Source organism: Mustela nivalis (assembly GCF_964662115.1).
Source record: "Mustela nivalis genome assembly, chromosome: 2".
Lineage (NCBI taxonomy): Eukaryota > Metazoa > Chordata > Mammalia > Carnivora > Mustelidae > Mustela > Mustela nivalis.
The window spans coordinates 9,118,457-9,136,814 of NC_139021.1; the positions used below are offsets into that span (position 1 = coordinate 9,118,457).

The 18,358-nt window shown below is 41.7% G+C and overlaps 1 protein-coding gene across 3 annotated transcripts in view; it reads left to right on the forward strand.

Moving 5' to 3' along the window:
• Positions 1-14,870, forward strand: part of DNAAF11 (dynein axonemal assembly factor 11) — a 72,024-nt gene extending 57,154 nt beyond the window's left edge. For all 3 annotated transcript variants that reach the window (XM_082721282.1, XM_082721283.1, XM_082721284.1), the window contains 2 exons: positions 8,163-8,248; positions 14,459-14,870. In XM_082721282.1, the coding sequence (XP_082577408.1) occupies positions 8,163-8,248; positions 14,459-14,636 (264 nt within the window). In that variant the 3' untranslated portion in view covers positions 14,637-14,870. The remainder of the gene's footprint in view (positions 1-8,162; positions 8,249-14,458) is intronic.
• The last annotated feature ends 3,488 nt before the right edge of the window (positions 14,871-18,358 follow it).

An 18,358-nucleotide genomic window follows, 5' to 3' on the forward strand; every position in this document is an offset into this window, starting at 1 on the left:
AGCAAAATTTATAGACTACTTATGGCAAAATGATTATCAGACATGATAGAATTTAAAGCAAAGAAGCACAAAATGGAATAAGAATTCTATAGTAATAAAAATATTGCATAAAATAAAGATCCAGTTGCCTTATATTCATCATACTGTATATTATTTAAGTGTGTAAAGCACAAGGCCTTATAAACATAAGGACTAATAAACAGAATCAGCTCCACTAGAAGATCTATGACCACATTCTGTCTTTGATAAATATGATCAACAAAAACTTGAGACCATTTATTATTTGAATATACTTAAGATAACTTTAAAAGCTCATAATAGAGAAAACCTATGAAAACCTCATTTTCATTTCCAAAAGAAAAAAATTGTAGACATTACATTTAACTACCAGTCATTAAAAACAATATTAAGCATAAATACAGGGTAAACCAATAAATAAATTGAGAAATTCAAAATGCTATCCTAAAATGTTATTAAACTTCAAAGGAAATAAAAAATAGGAAAGGAAAAATAAAAGGAAAGTAAAAAATGTAAAACTTAGCAAATTGCATAGGCTTTGGAATCAAAGACATTTTATGTGAACCTGTCAAATGACAAGCAAACTGAATGCATAAATCAGCACGACTGATTTCAAATGGCCAAATAAGCCCCTAATTTCTTTCTGCAGACTTGCTCTTGCCATAGTCATTCCTGCCCTAGAAGATGGCACCAGCATATACTCAGTTGTCCAAGTCAAAGATTGGAAGTCATCCCCGATTTACCTCCTGCCGTCACACAGCCACCCGGTCAGAACTACTACCCAAACATATCCTGGATTCTGTTACTCCCTTCTGTCTCCCCACTCACCCTTGCTCATGCCCTTGTCATCTCCCTGCTGGACCACTTCATACAGGCCTCTCCCTGTTTTTCCTGCTTCTGGTGCTTTTCATCTTTTGATTTCTTCTTCATACAAAAGCTAAAGTCACCTTTTTAAAACATGAATCAGATCATTTTATTCTTGTGCTTAAAACCCACCAATGGCTGGCTTTCCCTATAAATGTGGCTTGTGTAAATGAATCGCCTGCAGAAAAGCCTCAAAGCAGTGGGATCAGTAAGTCTGTTTCCAAAACTTGTCTGATCCTAAGAATCACCTGGAGAGAGGTTATTAAAAAACTAGATTCCCAGGCCACTATCTGCAGATTCTAATTAGATGTTGTGGAAATGTGTGTTGTAACAAGTACCTGGAAGTGTGAGAAACATGGAGTAAATCAGTTAAGGGTCTAATAAAAAATCAGGAAATACTTAAGTACTGGAAAAGTATACAGGAGATTTATACAGCAGTGTACTTTATAGGAGTAAATCAGGAAATGTATTACATGGATGACAGAAGATCTAGGATGCCAAAGACAGGAGAGTAAGACCACCCAGAAACATGGAACATCAGGTGGCTACCTCTACTCCCAGGACCGAGGGAGGAGGTGCTATTGGCGGAAACCATGCACCAGTGTCACCTGGAAGAAACCAGACCTGTGGAGACCTCTTGGGCAGCCACAGAGGAGACTCTACCTCTGCTGAACAAGTCATTGTTACAGACAGGGACTGTGGGAGAGGCACCTGGGGCCTCTTTCTTAGTCTGCCAGCTTACCTTCTGTGCCTCCCCTTGGCCGCACTCAGCTGGAAGCCATGTGACATGGGAAGCTGAGTGATGAACCCTGGAGGTCCATCTCCCTGATCTGTATAGAGCAGAGCAGAAACAGGACAAGTGCATACAACAGCAAACAGGCTCAGCACCTGTGTGGTGAGTTTGGATTCCATATCACAGCCTCACAAAAATACCGCAGAAGCCTCTCCTGAAGAGTGTGAAAGTCAATTATTAACGCTAGATTCTTTTAACAGCCAATCTCCATTTGAACTTTCCTATTCTCTCACACAGGGGCAAATTGTGAGTGATGGATTGTGCTTCGTGCAAATGATGCCTTTTAAGAGGATGTGTAAGTGCTCTGTGAGCCTGAATGCAGAGTCTAAAACCTCTTTCATGGGGGACAGCAGGAAGCTAGAGAAATGTACACACATCGGGAGTAGACAGGCAAACAGAAGCCCAGAAGAACAGATTAGTTAGACAATAATTTATATGGCAGTATTTTGACAATAATTGGATGACCAAGACACATGTTTACAGAGTTCCCAACAAAATTGCATGTTAGAAGTACTTTCAAAATAAAGTTTGGGTTGAGGGAGGGAGAAATTTAACTGTAATATTTTAAAAAGTATATTTTTATCTCATGATGAAAGAAACACTTTCTTTCAAAAACTAACACTCCCCTAGACTTAATCACTTTGTTAACATCACACGCTTTGACTAATGAAAATAAAGAGTACATTAAGAATGTTGCTGTTTTGCTGAGTTGGGGGGAAAAATGCAGAGATTCCCATCACCTCCTGTGCAAAGTTCAAGCACCTTAAAATAGTCTCCTGAAACCTGACCTCTGCCTGGTTCTTCACATTGTTTCCAGCTATTATCTGCCCATATTCTGTACTAGTTTATGTGGTCATTTACCTTCTTGTCTTTACTCAGGCTTTCTTTCTCTCCCTCTAGTGTTCTTCATTCCCACATAATCTCCATCTTCTGGCAAATTCCTGCTTATTCTTTAAAATTCATATCAAACTCACATCCTCCAGGAAGCCTTCTCCATGTCATCAGGATACATCCCTCCCTCCCCTGGGCTTCCACACTAGTATATCTATCAATTGCACTTTCTCCAGTGTGTTTTAATTGCTTATGTATCTTTATCTAACCTGAGATGATCAGGGATAATTTTTCAATCTATCATTTCATGTCTACCACTTAATCCTATGTTTGGCATATAGTAGATGCTCAGTAAATATTCCTTGAGAAGATTTGATGGAGGTAATAGTTGAAACTATGGTACAGGTGAAAATATAAGAAAAGAGAAATTTACTTCTGATTTTCCCAAAGGCTGTAAGAAATCCAGGGTAAATTCAAAAGAAAAAGTTAGAAGTTTGATTGTTTTATATTTTGGTCCTCGATAATTATTTCTAGTTAGATTACTTGTTCTTCATCCATGTGCTCTTTTAATTTATCAAGTCTTCATCTAAAGTGGAGTGACTGTTTGCTCATTCATATTCAGCCTTATATAAATAAGAAGTTGAACCATGTGAAATCACTGTTTTGTAGGTCAAAAATAGTTAGGTATTTGTAATTTCTATGGTTCAGCCTGAAGATAAGGATTGAGAGCTGGGTTTCTCTCTTTTGTGTCTGTTTCTTGAATTTTACCCAGCACACCCAGTCTGGATTTCATCATCTTACTGATGAAACTTTCTAGAGTTGGGAAAGCAATGATATGCATTTTGTTAAAGTAGAGGTAAATGGAAAAAAACTGAATCATGGAATATTCCTCAGCCATGAAAAAGAATGAAATCTGGCCATTTGCAATGATATGGTTGGAACTAGAGGGTGTGATGCTAAGCCAAATAAGTCAATCAGAGAAAGATAAATACCATATGATTTCACTCATATGTGGAATTTAAGAAATAACACAGATGAACTTGCGGGGGGAAGAGAGGCAAATGGTAGAACAGCCTCTTACTCTGAAGAACAAACTGAGGGTTGCTGGAGGGAGGGGGCGGATGGGCTAGAGGGAGGAAGAGCATTAAGGAAGGCACTTGTTTGGATGAATTCTGGGTGCTGTGTGTAAGTGACGAATCACTAAATCCTACTCCTGAAACTAATATTATACTGACTGGAATTTAAATAAAAACTTGAAACAAAAAATAAACTATTAAAAAAAAAAAAAGGATGTGAGGGTGATCAGACTAGGACATCTGTCACTCCATTTATTGCCAGGGTTGATTGGGTGGCCAGGTGGTGTTCCCTTCCTCCCTCACTGCCCCCTGTGCATCCCCCCCAAAGCTGCAGGCTCAGTGGAAGAGAATGACTCTCCCTGATAGAGGAGAGGGTAAAGGAATATCTGTGCTCCCCTGCTGGGTCTTCCAAACAAGCTCTCAAGGCCCATTTTTAGGAGAACATAGGCTAGTCATGTTTCCAAGACTCCAGACATATCCACATGAGGTGCTGCATGTGGCAGTTTGCCTTTCTTTAATAAATGAAATGAAATGAAATGAAACGAAATGAAATGAAATGAAATGAAATAAAAATAGTAGAGAGAGATTGCCTCAGTGCTGGGTGCTGCCCCAGGAAGTTATGAGACTCCATCCCAGGGTAGGATTTCAGCAAAAGCTGGAAAGTCATATGCCAGGAAAGCCTTAGAAAGGACATTTGCCTTCTATAGAAAAGGGGACTTGGTTACTACCTCCATGTTCACTCTCAACTTTCAACTGCATGAAATTGCATGACTCTATGAGAATTAAAGTAATATCACATCATTAAAACGTTAATTTGTACCTCTGTGCCTGTCCCACAATTGAATTTTCAGGAAGCTGATTACATTTCTTTCTATGGATTCAGGAAACCATTATTCCTCATGATCTAATTTATTGAATATATTTTGGCCTTTACAGCTTGTCCATCAGTCATCCCTAAACACACTTAGTACAAATGATTAAAATGTTAGTGTTGATGAACATCACTTCCTAGAGGAAGAGCAATGCAGGTACAGTAGGAAAACAACCAGCAAGTTTTCAGGACCTGAACCTGCGATCCTCTGCTGGGGAGATCAGAAGTGTTTTACCTGCTGTTAATATAATAACGGTGTTAGGATGAATTTTCATGTTAATATGAATGTTGGGGGTCAATATTTTTCTTACTGATTTCTTAGTTCCTCCTAACTTTTAAACTTAAAAGAATCTTTGGAACTAAATAAGCTGAAAATATCTTTTAAAAATAAGAAACACATTTAGATTCTGGTGCACAGCAAATTCTCTGTGAAGAGAAGTTCCAAATTTGTGATTCTATTTGCATTTCCATAAACACAGTGAATCTTTGTCTGAGCTTATTATGTGACAAATAACAGTGTTAGAAATGGGGTGTTTTAAGACTCTAATTATGCATATGCTCCCATTCTTGTTAGTGCATTTACAACGTGAAGCAATACAAAATTTGTACTTTTGGCTCAAGAGCTTTTTTCTTAAAACTGACAATTTAATGATTTTTTTTTAACTAACATTGGCCTCATTTAATGTAATTAAAATATTAAAAAATAAAAAAATATTGCAAAGGTACCACTGCTCCCTGGGAACAGATCTGAGATGGAGAGGAGTGTGCAGCATGTTTCTGAGGGCATGCCTTGGGACAGCCTCCTGTGAGGGGGAGGGAAGAGCTGAGCCAGGAGCAGGATCAATTTGGGACCTAGGCTCCAAGTTCTACCACTTTCATAAGGGTACCAGTTCTCTGGCATGTTGAGGAAGGGGCAGAGACTTCCAGAACTGTAAAGACCACATAGTCAAGGACCAGAGATGAATTAGGAGTAACTGGTATGGATGGATGTCCTTCACCCTGAAGAAGAATTGGGCAGTCCACATATGCATTTGGGGCTTACAGTAACTGTGTTCCTCTCTCTCTGGCTTGGTCAGTTAAAATTACTGAAATTTAAATACAATTAAACCTTTAAGCTCAGGTGCTCTAACCATATTTCAAATGTTTGGGAACAACATGTTGGGCTGTACAGAACATTTCCATCATTGCAGAAAGTTCCAGTGGACAGTGCTGCTCCACCCAATGGTGCAGCCACATCTCCCAGAGGTCCTCCTGCCTCCCTAAGACACTGCAGGAAGAAGGGGCCAGTTTCATTACCCTGACATCTGCAACCTCTCCCTCTGCTCCCCTCAACTGGACTGTTTAATGCCCTCAGTTGTGTCTTTTCTTTCACGTTTGATATTAATATGGCTTAATAAACCAGAACCAGGCTCAGTAGCTACTAAACGTTTCCGTGTCCTCAAGGATAGGCCAGAAAGGTGGGGAAACTATTTGTATTCATCACACTAGTTCAGTTAAAGAAAAAGAAGAAAACTCAGTTAAGTTTTCTTATTAAAATAGTGTAAACACATACTTCACCAACATTAACATCCGAAAATATAGCACCAGTCATTAGCCAACAAGAAATTAATGGAAGACAAAATTTTGACATTAATAGATTTTAAAACATAGCAAATAAACCATGTTAGAATCAATTTCCTCAAAAACAAAACAAAACAAATAAAAACCAAAACCAAAAACAAAAAAACGTGTTTGATGATAATAGAATCTGCTTCATTGGGCAAAACTTTCCATGAGTCACCTCCTGTAATTATTCAGTAAGTGTTGCATTGGTAGCTTTAGTTGATGATTCTTCCACAGTATTCTTCTATAAGTTTTTGTTCTTCAGAATACCTCTTTTAACAAACTCTTCCAGACTTGAAATGTAGTGTCCTTGGTCCCTGCAGTAGTCACTGCTCTTTCTTCCTAGGGTCTCAGCACAAGACTGGCCATGTGTGGTACTTACAGGTATTTTTTTTGTTCAGTAGACACACCAAAAGGGTGGGGTTCTACCAGATCTTTCCTTTCTGCATCACACAGAGGTCCTCCCTCATATGAGTTCTATGGGAAGGTAAGGGCACGCTCCTCTGCGTAAGGGAGCGGCACAAAAACACACCCACAGATGGACTGAATTGTTGTCAAATATGATAGATAAATACACAACTGTCTAAAACACTGGTTCTTATACCAAAACATAGAAGGGAGAGATGGTTCTCCCTCAAGCATTCACCTCCCCAAATTTGATTCTATCATCCCTCGGGTTAGGATTCATTACTGCATTTCTTCATTCACCATTCATTTCCTAAAACATTTTGTTTTAGGAACATTTCCTAAAACATTATGTTTCCATAAAACATTCATGTGAAAAACAATGGGATAGGCTTTCTGGGACTCTAACCAATAGGACATGCAATCAAGAATTGCTAGTCAAATGGGAAACAGATTACCTCATCTAGTAATTGGATTAAGTGGCCAGCACTCTGATGCAGAGGTTTGGTAAAGCTTGGATTGGAGAATCTGCCTTAAGATTGACGCTACCTTAGGGCTCCTGATTGTCTTCCCAAACACTGACGGTGAGTCCAACAGGCTTGCCTGAGCTGGCAGATGAGAGTGGGATGGTGACCAGACCCTCGAATTCCAAGCCTAGTCTGTTCCTTCATGGATCTGACCACTCCTGTCACTAAGAAAAGTCTCAGGCCCAAAAGAGAAAGGGCAGTAGATGTCCCTCACCTGCAGAGGAGGAGTGACCCTGCACACCAGTGAAATGTGGCCAGTAAGTTGAAGTAATTTTTCCCTAAAGAAAAGTGATTATGTTGGGAGGAAGAATGTACATATGCCAGACCTCTCCCTTCCCTGGAAAGAAAAGGCAGAGGCCCCCATCTTGGTTAGTGGACCAAAACAACACGAGTAGAGGAGTTTTAAAATTCCTTTTCTCCACCTACAAATAATCCTTCTCTCAGGAATACTGGAGGGAGGGGTTAAATAGAACACGTGAACTGCCTCATGTTGGCAGGCATATGTCCAGCGTGGTGTCTGGGTCTAGTAAGTGGTCCCATGTTCTCTTCTGCCCCCACACGTTTGTACCTATGAGCTTCCGAAGGGAAGGTGCTGGGTGTGAATAATCTTTGCTGTATGTTTGTTAAATTAAATCAATCAGATTCATTTGTTGAGAACCCAACATGCTTAGCACTGAGCTTATTTGGTTTAAAGGAAGTGGAAGAATTATAGAATTTTTACAGAATTTTTTATACCCAAAACAAGCATTCGAGCTCATACCTCATGGGGTCCGATGTGCCGGGAAGGTAGGGTTTTGAGCTTCCAGCTCAGTGCGCTTCCTGCTGCAACATGTGTGTGGGAGTGGGACAGCTCAGGGGCAGTGTCTCTGCCACATCTCTATCCTCACCCACTCTCCCAAGCCGTGTCTGGCATGTTGCTTTCAGAAAATATTTGTTACATGAATTAATTCAGTGTATTCCCTCTGCTTGTGGCTTTGCAGGAGTATTGTACACAGATTCAATTTGTGATACAACTTTTCTATGCCACATACAGGGGCTTAAATTAGACTCTTTTATGGAATATGTAGCAAAAATTAAAATGTTTTAGCTTCTTAAAAATATATAGATAGTGTATGTTTTTGAAGATATATCAAAGAGTAATGTATCACCTAGCACGTGTTGTATTTTCATTTCAGGTAGACGGAGTAATCACAGGTCGGCGACAAACATCCAAATCTGAGAAAAGTACCTCGGACAGCAGCAGAGAGCGCCCAAACCGAAGGTACTACCTCCCCAGCTCTCTTAAGCTTCATTATAGTTCTCTTCATTGTCACTTGCTGTCTAGAATACACCTTCCCTAAAAGATAGAGTTATTTAAAATTTACAAACGATTCCTGCTGTGAATTTTAATGTTTCTTCCCAAAATGTAGACTCTCGATTTATAGGGCTCTTGATCCATCCTCCCCAGTTTCATCCTCAGTTTACGGATGGGGCAAATGGAGAAGAGAAGTTCAGGATGTCTGAAGATCGGGTAGCCATGACATGTTGGGGCAGCTCTGCTGAGTCCTGTGCATCATGCTGCTCAGGCTGCCCATTCATGGTCTGTATGTCACTTCACAGATCCTAAAACTCTCAGGGCTGCAAGAGCCAAAAGGCCCCATCATGTGCCCTCCTGTCAACCTCCTACTCACAGGTCATCTGTGAGCCTCTGCATCAGCTTCTTTCCCTTGGCTCCCTCCCTGAGCTCCATGCTCCCCCGTGGCAGGAAGCCTCTCCTCCATTCGCACTGAATACTCTAGCTCTGCCACCTGAAGACCCTCAGAACAAAGCCCAGCTCCTGTGAGCAGTGACCTCTCTTACAGTATTCTGGACAAAGCCCTCCTCATTTTAGTTCTTCCTTAGAATGCACATCCCAGGCCTTTCGACTTTCCTTCTACTTGTCATGATTTCCAGACTCTTACCATCCAGATGGCAAAATCTATTTTGAACTCAGGCAAACTATCTTTGTGATACAAATGTATATGCTGAAATTATCATCACAAAAATACCTGAACAAGAGCTATATTTACGTCTTGCATAATACAAGCACTCAGGCATTCGTATATATTCTGAGTCAACTGTGGAAGTTTTGTGGACTTTCACACATGGGGTTTGTCTAAACAACAGGTGTGGAGTTGAATTCCTTTTGAAAGGTGGGCTGCTGGTTTTAACCTTGGAGACCCACTCTTGTATTTCCTAGTTTAGTGGCTTCCATTGTCAGATATGTGCGTAAGTTACAGAGATTCAGGGGTATTATGCTATTATGAATATTATGCTATTATGCATAATGTGAATAAATGAATGTTATGCTATCATGAATAGGAATGGTCATAACTGATCTCCAGCAGCATCCACACATGTAAGGAGGGCGAATCCAGTTTGTGAGGAATTGCAGGAATGGGAAGCCAAGTCACGACAAACAGCATGGAGCTCGTTTTCAGATCCTGGGGAGATCACCTGTATGGTGATTACTTCCTACATTACATTTGCAAAGTCTCTCTTGTTTTTTGGTGTTTTTGTTTTTGTTTTTTCTGAGAAATAATCACCTTCCAACTCTGCATAACATATCTATGTGAAGGTTGTTCATGGCATTCCTTAATCACTGTCAAACTTGACCATCCATTTCACCTCAGCCCCTGGATGGGCGATCCCATGAAACAAACAGCTGTCTATGGAGGCTGTATGTGGGAACGGGGTCAGGCAGCTGTGACTTTGAGGGAGAGGAGGATGGCAGACCCAGAGATACACCTCTCAAAGCCAGAGTGGCCCTTTCCTCTTGCTCTGCAGACAGAGTGACTGGAGGGGAAGATCAGTGGAGTAAGGTTGTGGTCACAGGCACCAGAGGGCATCAGGTTTTGTGGGAAAGGTAATTGATTCTGTGAACTCTTGTGGTCCCATGACACTGTCTGATCAAGGGGGACACATAACTTGCTCAGAATGGGTTTATTGAGTGTTGAGTGCCTAGTCTGTGCTATATGATACTCTCCATCACCTGTCTTTCATCTTCAAAATAACTACAGGAGAAATTGGGTTATTCCTAATGGGTTGAGGTTCAAAGAGATTTATTTGCCCAAGATTACAAAGTTGCTAAGTGATAGTAGAGCCAGAATTATAAATCTTAGTTGATTCTTGGGCTTGGTGTCTTTTTTTTTTTAATAGACTTTTTTCTTTAGAGCAGTCTTAAGTTCACAGAAAAATTGAGTGAAAAGCACAGAGATTTCCCATATGTCCACAGCCCCCACTCATGCACAGGCTTCCCCACTGTCAACATCCGCCCAGAGTGGTACATTTGTTACAACTGTTGAACCTACATTGAAGCACATCATTATCACCCCAAATCCATAGTTTACGTTAAGATTCAAACTCAGTGTTGTTCATTCTGTGGGTTTTGACAAATATACAATGACATGTATCCACTGTCGTAGTATCATACAGAGTCGTTTCACTGTCCTAAAAATATCTGTGCTTCACCCATTCATCCCTCTCCCCCCTCCCCACCAGCACCCCTGGCAAATAATGATATTTTTACTGTCTCTTTAGTTTTACCTTTTCCATAATGCCCTAGAGTTGGAATCATATAATATGTAGCCTTTTCAGATTGGCTTCTTTCACTTAGTAATATACACTTAAGGTTCCTCCATGACTTTCCATGACATGATAGTGTCTTTCTTTTTAGTGCTGAATAACATTCCATTATCTGGATGGACCAAAATTTATTTATCCATTTGCCTACTGAAACACATCTTAGTTACTTCCAGTTTGGGGGAATTATAAATCAAGTTGCTGTAAACACGGTGTGTAGGTTTTTGTGTGGACATAAGTTCTCAGCTCCTTTGGGCAAATACTGAGAAGGGCGACTGCTGGATCGCATGGTTAAGGGTGTATTTAGTTATGTAAGAAACTGCCAGACTGTCTTCCAAAATGGTGTACCACTTCACATCCATGCTAGTAATGCATGAGAGTTCCTGTTGCTCCTCATTCTTGCCAGCATTTGGTGGTGTCAGTGTTCTGGACTTTGGCCATTCTAATATGCATGTACTTATATCTCCTTGTTGTTTTAATTTGCATTTCCCTGATGACATATGGTCTGGAGCATCTCTTCATTTGCTAGTTTGCCAGCTGTACGTCTTTGCTGGTGAGGTGTCTGAGAAGGTCCTTGGGCCGTCTTCCAGTCACACTGTTTTCTTATTATTGTGTTTGAGGAGTTCTTTGTATGTTTTGGATAAGAGTCATTCGTGAGATGTTTTTTGCAAATATTTTCTCCCAGTCTGTGGCTTGTCTTGTCATTCTCCCAAAATTGTCTTTCATGAGGCGAAAGTTTTTAATTTTAATGAAATCCGGCTTGTCAACTATTTCTCTCATGGATCATGCATTTCCTATTGTACCAATAGTGGTATGGCCATACCCAGAGTTGGTTAGCTCTTCTCCTGTGTTCTCTTCTAGGAATTTTACAGTTCTGCACTTTGTGTTTAGGTCAGTGATCCACTTGGAGTTAATTCTTATGAAGGCTGCAAGGCCTGTGTTTAGATTCATGTTAAATATACCCACATTGTATTAATTTTTTAAGTGTATGGTATTTAAGTATGGTATTCAATGTAGAATGGAGAGGGATAGCAGGCATCTCTGATTGTCAACCCCAGAGGAAAAGTTCAACATTATACTATTAAATCTGAAACATTTTATTAGTTTCATAATTTATATTTTCATATTCAAAATCTGAAGTTTTTAGTTTCAATTTCTGTCCTTGTTGCTTCTACTGGTTCTCATGCAAAACACGCCTTTTCCTTGGGTGCTTGTTAATTTTGATGGTGAGCTGCTCCATTGCCTTAGCAAATAGTTTAGGGGCTTCTCAGAAGCCTGGGAGGTGCTGAGCCAGGGAGCTTTGGCATGTGCTTGAGGCAGACCCTACCTGAAGGCACGGCTAGTTTGGAACCACTTCACTTTGAATTCAAGATCAGTGGTTTTTAACTATGACTGTGACAACTCAGCCCTTCTCTCTCCCACTCTCCTCACAGTCCCTGGGGCAGTGGGCAGAGTGGGTTTACTTCTCATTCTTTCTTACATGACAGAAAAGCCTTCTGATTGAGAAGGTGCCGACCTGGCACACTCAGGGCCTTGACCTCTGTTCCCAGACTTTTTAAGGCCACTTTAGGGGCTCAGAAAATACCCTCAGAGCAAAGGTGGCTTCAGGGATCCACTTCCTCCCTCCTTCCTCCTTTTACTGAATTCTGCCCTTACGGCTCTTTATTATCTTATTATTATTATTATAATATCTTATTATTATCTTATTATTATTATTATTATCTTATCACATCTTTCATAATCTCCCTGACGCTTTCAGTGGAAGGTGGGAGTCTTTGGTCCAAATATGCTGGCCTTCCCTATTACCAGAAGCAAGTCCTTTGCTTATGTTCTTTAATATAAGGAATCAATCTTTGATGTGTTTTATGCCTAGTGATTTTAGACCTTTTCTTTTCTTTTGTTTTCTTCCATGGTAATGACAATATTCATTTTGCCTTCCAGTTATTCTTATTGGACTCCAGTGGATCTGGTTTTGACAGTAAGATAGTGGGTAAAACTGGCGATGGGTATCTGTTGGCATCTGACATTGAGGGAGGAGCAGCAGGGGACAAAATCCCTCTCCTCTTTATTTTGGGATTAGTGTGATCTGCAGGTGCCTTTAGCCTATCTTCTTACTGTCTATTACCTGGAGACTCATGACCAATTAAAGTCCTGCGTGCAAATTATTTCTCACAACATCTGAAGGGGTGAGTGGCAGATAACTGCCTCTGACTGGGTTCAGTGTTTATTGCTAAGATCCAGAAGTTGTGGGCCAAGAGGTTCATGCCTGGAAGTAAGACAGGCTGCTTTTCCTCAAAGTCAGCATAATTATAATAGATGAATTTAGATAACCTACTTAATTAAGCCATAGATATGATAGCCTTTTAAATAAGAGCATGGAAATTAAAAAAATAAAGCTCTACTTATTATTGACTATGGAAACTAATTTTCTACATAGTCTATAGTGTACAGTCTGGGTCTTTGGAATATTTATGCTTTGTATTCTTTGTATACATTACACTTTCCTTTAATGGGTCCGTGTGTATTCATCAGAATACTGAGGAAAATTAAAAACTCAAGTGCCTTCAAGTGTTTGAGGGCAAGGGCAACCAACAAGAAAGAGGTGGAAGGGTTACCAGAAAAACAGAGTTTACAGTCTCCTGAGAGGATTGACCCTCCCTCCCCCCAACATACACTGCATCTGAGGACATCAGTGTGGGGCTCCTGGATGAGGCTGACTGTGATTCTCTGTAGGTCAAAGATTTTAATTTTAGGATTGCGCAGTACCATAATTTTTCTTTTATTTATTTAACATGTATTTAGTAAAGCTATATACCAAAGATACAAGATGAAAAGGACAATATAATTGTTTCAAGAATACTGGTCTAGTAGGGAGATCAGATCAATAATGAGACAATTACATGATAATGTGATAAATGTTCTATTCAAGCTCTATGCTGCGCTGTGAGATGCTACCAGGAAACAAGCCTATTTGTGCAGACCATGGGATGGCTGGGCGTTGGAATAGAGGAGGCATGTAATATATTCTGCAGAATGATGACTGGATGACCAGTACAGTGATTCCAAAATAGTTTGGCCGATTATCAAAATCACTGGGGGAACTTGCTATAAATAGAGAGTGCTGGACCCAACCTCAGACCTATGGATTGAAAATGCCAGGGAAGCAGCCCAGTGACCTGTATTATCTAGAATTTTCTATACCATGGTGGTGTGGGACTCTTTCTTGTTGTGTTTTCATGTAACTGTTGCCAGAGGACTGGGCGCCGACAGCAGGAGTGGGATCTTGTTGGGGAAGCTGGTGGACAGAGCTTTCTGGGCATCCAAATGCGTATAAATGCCCCTGCATGCAGGCTGGATCCGCCAAAGCAGCAGGGCCCAGGAGCCGGATTAGCTACAGTCAGGCATAAGACCTGCCCACAGTGGTCTGTGACCGATCCTGGCTGTGGGGTGTGCCTGCTGTATCATTTAGATATTCTCAGGTGAGGGGCACATGGATGGCTTAGTTAGTAGAGCATGCAACTCTTGATCTCAGGTTGTGAGTTCAAGCCCCATGCTGGGGGTAGAAATTGCTTAAAAATAAAATCTTTAAAAAAGTAAATAAATACAGATTCTCAAGTGAGCAGAGTCTCCTAGCTGACCTCCCCTCACTGTCTGTGCAACAACAGCACTTTACTTCTCTACTCTTGGTCCTGCAAGGCTCTGAGCTACCTGAAACCACGGACAGTCTCTTATTCTTTTACTATGCTCTACGGGCATCTCTATGCTCTAATGATAGCACTTGCCGATATTTGCTGAATAAATGAATGAATGGGTTTGAAATTTCATTTAAAATGGCATCTTAATTTCCTTTTGTCTCTTTTTGCTGTTGTAGAAGCAAGGAAATTGAGAAATTAGAAGTAGATCCTAGCAAGCATTCCTTCCCTGATGTGGCTAGCATAGTTCAAGAGAAAAAACACAGGCCCCGAAGAATTCAATCTGAACCCAAAATTACAGCAAGTGAAGAAGATCCTGAGTTTGAAGACAACCCTGAAGTGCCTCCATTGATTTGAAACATCAAGCTGTACCGACGGACCCACCAGACCCCGTTCTGTTCATTGCAGAGTGTGTGCAGACCATTTATGGAGTAAACAAAGACTTATTTATCAATGTTACTATTCCAGTGTTTGAGCTTCTACTTTATACACGAATATTCTTAAACTAGTTTAAAATTCAAATGTATACCTTAAAATGCTATAACTCATTTGTCTATAATAAAATGCTCGCTAGTGCAAATGTTCCATAAATCACAGAACTATTACATTAAGACGTTGATTTTCTATCACAGGACTGGCTGCTAATGCAGAGAGATGAAGTCAGAGATAAAAGGCCTGATTATTAAATTGGTACTTCAGCAAATTGGTCAAGCTCAGAAGTTAAAACTGTAATTTTGGATCAAATTGGTATGCTTTAATATGATTTTAGCAGTGTTTCAATTTTCTTCTCATGATTATTGGTGGTAATGCCTTGGAATGATGAAGAGGAGAATGAGCAGGGGTAGGAAGAGAGAATCTGTAAGGCTATAGATATAGGCTTGACATCCGCAAAATTAGGGGAGAAAGGTGGAGGGAGGGGGAAGGGGGATGGGCTAAATGGAGCCTCAGGAGACAGTGCAGCTCTCAGAGAACCCAGCCAGCCCAGCAGGAGCTCTAGCACAGGCGTCCACGTAAGATGAACCTGTTGCATCAAGATGGCCAAGCCCAGCTACCCCTGCCATGTTTATGTCTTGGCAGGTAGCTCCAGGACCAGAGAAAGGCAGCTGGGGCTGGAGGCTTTTTGTACTCTGCACTCCTTGTGCAGGTTCTCTCTTGGGAAGAGCTAAACTGGGTGCCTCTGTTGTTCCACAAGAAGGTTATAGAAGCTCCGCCAGCCTTGAGGAGGCTGTCCTGAGGGCTTACAGAAAAGAAATACTCATCAGTGATGGGGAAAGGAGACCCCTGGACATAGAGGAGGAAAGGTTAACAGAGCTGTTGCCTGGGGTAACATGGAAACATTATAAATGTACCTCCTGCCTGAGTAGGTGTAGGAAAGAGATTTCTAAGTAGAATGCCAGAGGACCACTAGTGCCTTTAGCTCCAAATCAAAAGATTCAAATAATTAGTCCATTTTTAGGCAGCACTTAGAGAAAATATAAAGGAACTAAATTGGCTAGGTTCAAAAATAAAACTTTCTCATTCCAGTCTCCCCCAACTGAAATAAAAAACAACCTCCCCCTGACTGTGGACCACATTGTTGTTTCGGGTCTCCTGGGGACTACAGTTTAGAGTTGGTGTCTAGTAACCCTGAAAACTCTGTTTGTCAGTGCACAATCACCCAGGGTATGTGCAGGCCTCGTAACAGAAGGCTAGGAGGAAGATTTACAGGATAAAATTTGGGCAGCATAGCAGGGATCTCCAATGAGATCCAAACATGAGGTAGTGAGCCATGTGCATACCTGGGGGCAGAGTGTCCTAAAAACTGAGAGCAGCAGGTGCAAAGGGCCTGAGGTAGCACATGGTTTCAGCAACAACCAGTAAGCCAGGGTGTACTGGAGCAGGCTGAGCAAGGCAGAGTATCAGAGAATGGGTGGGAGAACTAATGGAGAACTGACCCTGACAATGCTCCATCTTAAAAGGCAAGCCTACCACTGGATAGTCATTTTTCTCCCAAAAGAGTGTCTTTGAATTTTGTAGGTTTTTTTTTTTTTTTCAAATATTTTCCTATACCCATCTCATTTTTTATCTTAGGAGAAATCCTCTCAACTAAGCATATGTTCATTTTTCATTCAATAGGAATGTGCCTACCATGGACCTAGTGCAGGGATTATAATGGTGAACCCAAAGCGCATGACTTGGGTTTTACTGAACTTATATTTTTTTTATGATGCAAACAAATACAGATCAATTATACTAACAAACTGAGCTAACTTTTCTGAACCCACTGTTAGTTTTACAACTGAGACTTCCAAAGATCAGGTGGCTTGACCCAAGATATTAGCCCAATAGGATGTTAGAATGAGATTCTCAATAAGTCATTTTTGACTGAATATCTAATATGAAAGATTTTTACTGACCAAAGTGAAGGAGATGATTCACATGGTAATGTTTTCAAAGAAAAGAGGCACAAACCTACTTTATGAATCTTACAACTCACTCCCTTTAGAAATATAAAAAGAAGTATGAGGTAGAGGGGCTTTGTGGGGGATGATGTCTTTGAGGGTAAAGATGGATGAACACATGTCTTTGGAGAGAGCTGTTACTTTCATGTGAACTCCACCTCCAATTTGGGGTTCCTCCTCTATAGTCCAAGCTTACTTAGAGGGCCTTTAAAGGGTTGTACGGGGGAGTTTTGAAGAGTTTCCTGAAGTTCGGTGATACACAAGCTAGTGCCTGACTCCTGCCTGAGAAACCTGAAACCGACCGTGGACTGAAGTCCCATCCTTGGGACCAGAGAAAAGCTGTGCCAGAGGAATGGAGAGTGTGGTACCCTCCCATAGCTGGCTGGGGGCAGGGAAAATTGAGACTTTTCTAAGGACCAGATGTGGCTTGTTGTGGGTACTGTCTATTTTGGCTATCCAGAGGGCTGAGGAGCCCAGGGAGGAGACGAGGCATGCCACCGCATGCAGGTCTGAGGAAAAAAGCTCAGAGGACTGTCCAGGACCAGGGATGTAGTTGAGGGACAAACAGGGAGCCTCTGGAGAGTCCAAGAAAGGTCCTCAAGAAGGAGAATAGTGAGTTTCATCTGTCCTCTAGGCTGGCAGAAAGAAGATAGGCCAAGCCATGTGAGGACCATCCAACCGGTACCAGTCAAGGTCCTGGCAGTTCCTCGCCTTGGACTTGAGGGAGAGAGGGAGTGGCTGCCTGGACCCAGAGAGACAGCTGAGGACAATAGACATCCAGCTGGAACTGGGACCTTCTTCCAGGGATATAGCCCCCAGGGACAAGCTGGGGGAATAAACATTGTGACTTTACTTTCCTCCTCTGCTCCAATCTCTTGCTAGAGTTTCCTACTGGCCAAATCCAACCAGAAGCCTGGGGCAAGGGAGCCTGTCCATGTGACCCTGAGAGGTCACACTCCCAGGGTCCCCAGGATGGTGGAGGGCGACAGTGGATGGAGATAGCTGGGTGGCAGAGGACAGAGCTGACACACTCCCCTCACCTCTCCTCCCTCGCCTGCCCCTGCCTTCCTGATTCCAGGATGAAGCAGGAGACCCAGAAGTCCGGTGGAGGAGCAGAGGAGTAGGGTGAGAGAAGAGCCACATGTCCCCTCTTCTTCAGCAGCCTGGGACAAGGACTGGGGCAGGGGAGGTAGAGGAGTGGAGAACATTAATGCTGGGATGGTGACTTTACTGAGCAGAGACTGGGAACGCTGAAGGGTCATCTATTCTCCAAGAGCAGGAGGAAATGTCATAGGACCTTCCTACATCTTCATCCAGGGCAGGGCAGGGCCACTCCACTGAAGAAGGCAGAAAGGCAGAGTGGGAGGCACAAATGTGTTGTTTTGATCACTTGGTGCAAGATTATTATTTGCAAAAATATCCTGATTATGGAATCCGTTGCTCTAGCTCTCTCTGCAGATCTTCGCTGCACCATCCTCCTCACCTCTGCCCATTTCTTACTTCTGGAAAACTCATTGCTTCTGCACCCACATCCGTTCCTCCAGGGGCAGAAGAGGCCCCAGGAAAGAGAAAAATCTCGCTGACGTGATGCCAGCTTCTGCCCGATGCCCAGATGCCCTTCAGTCCACAAACTTTTCC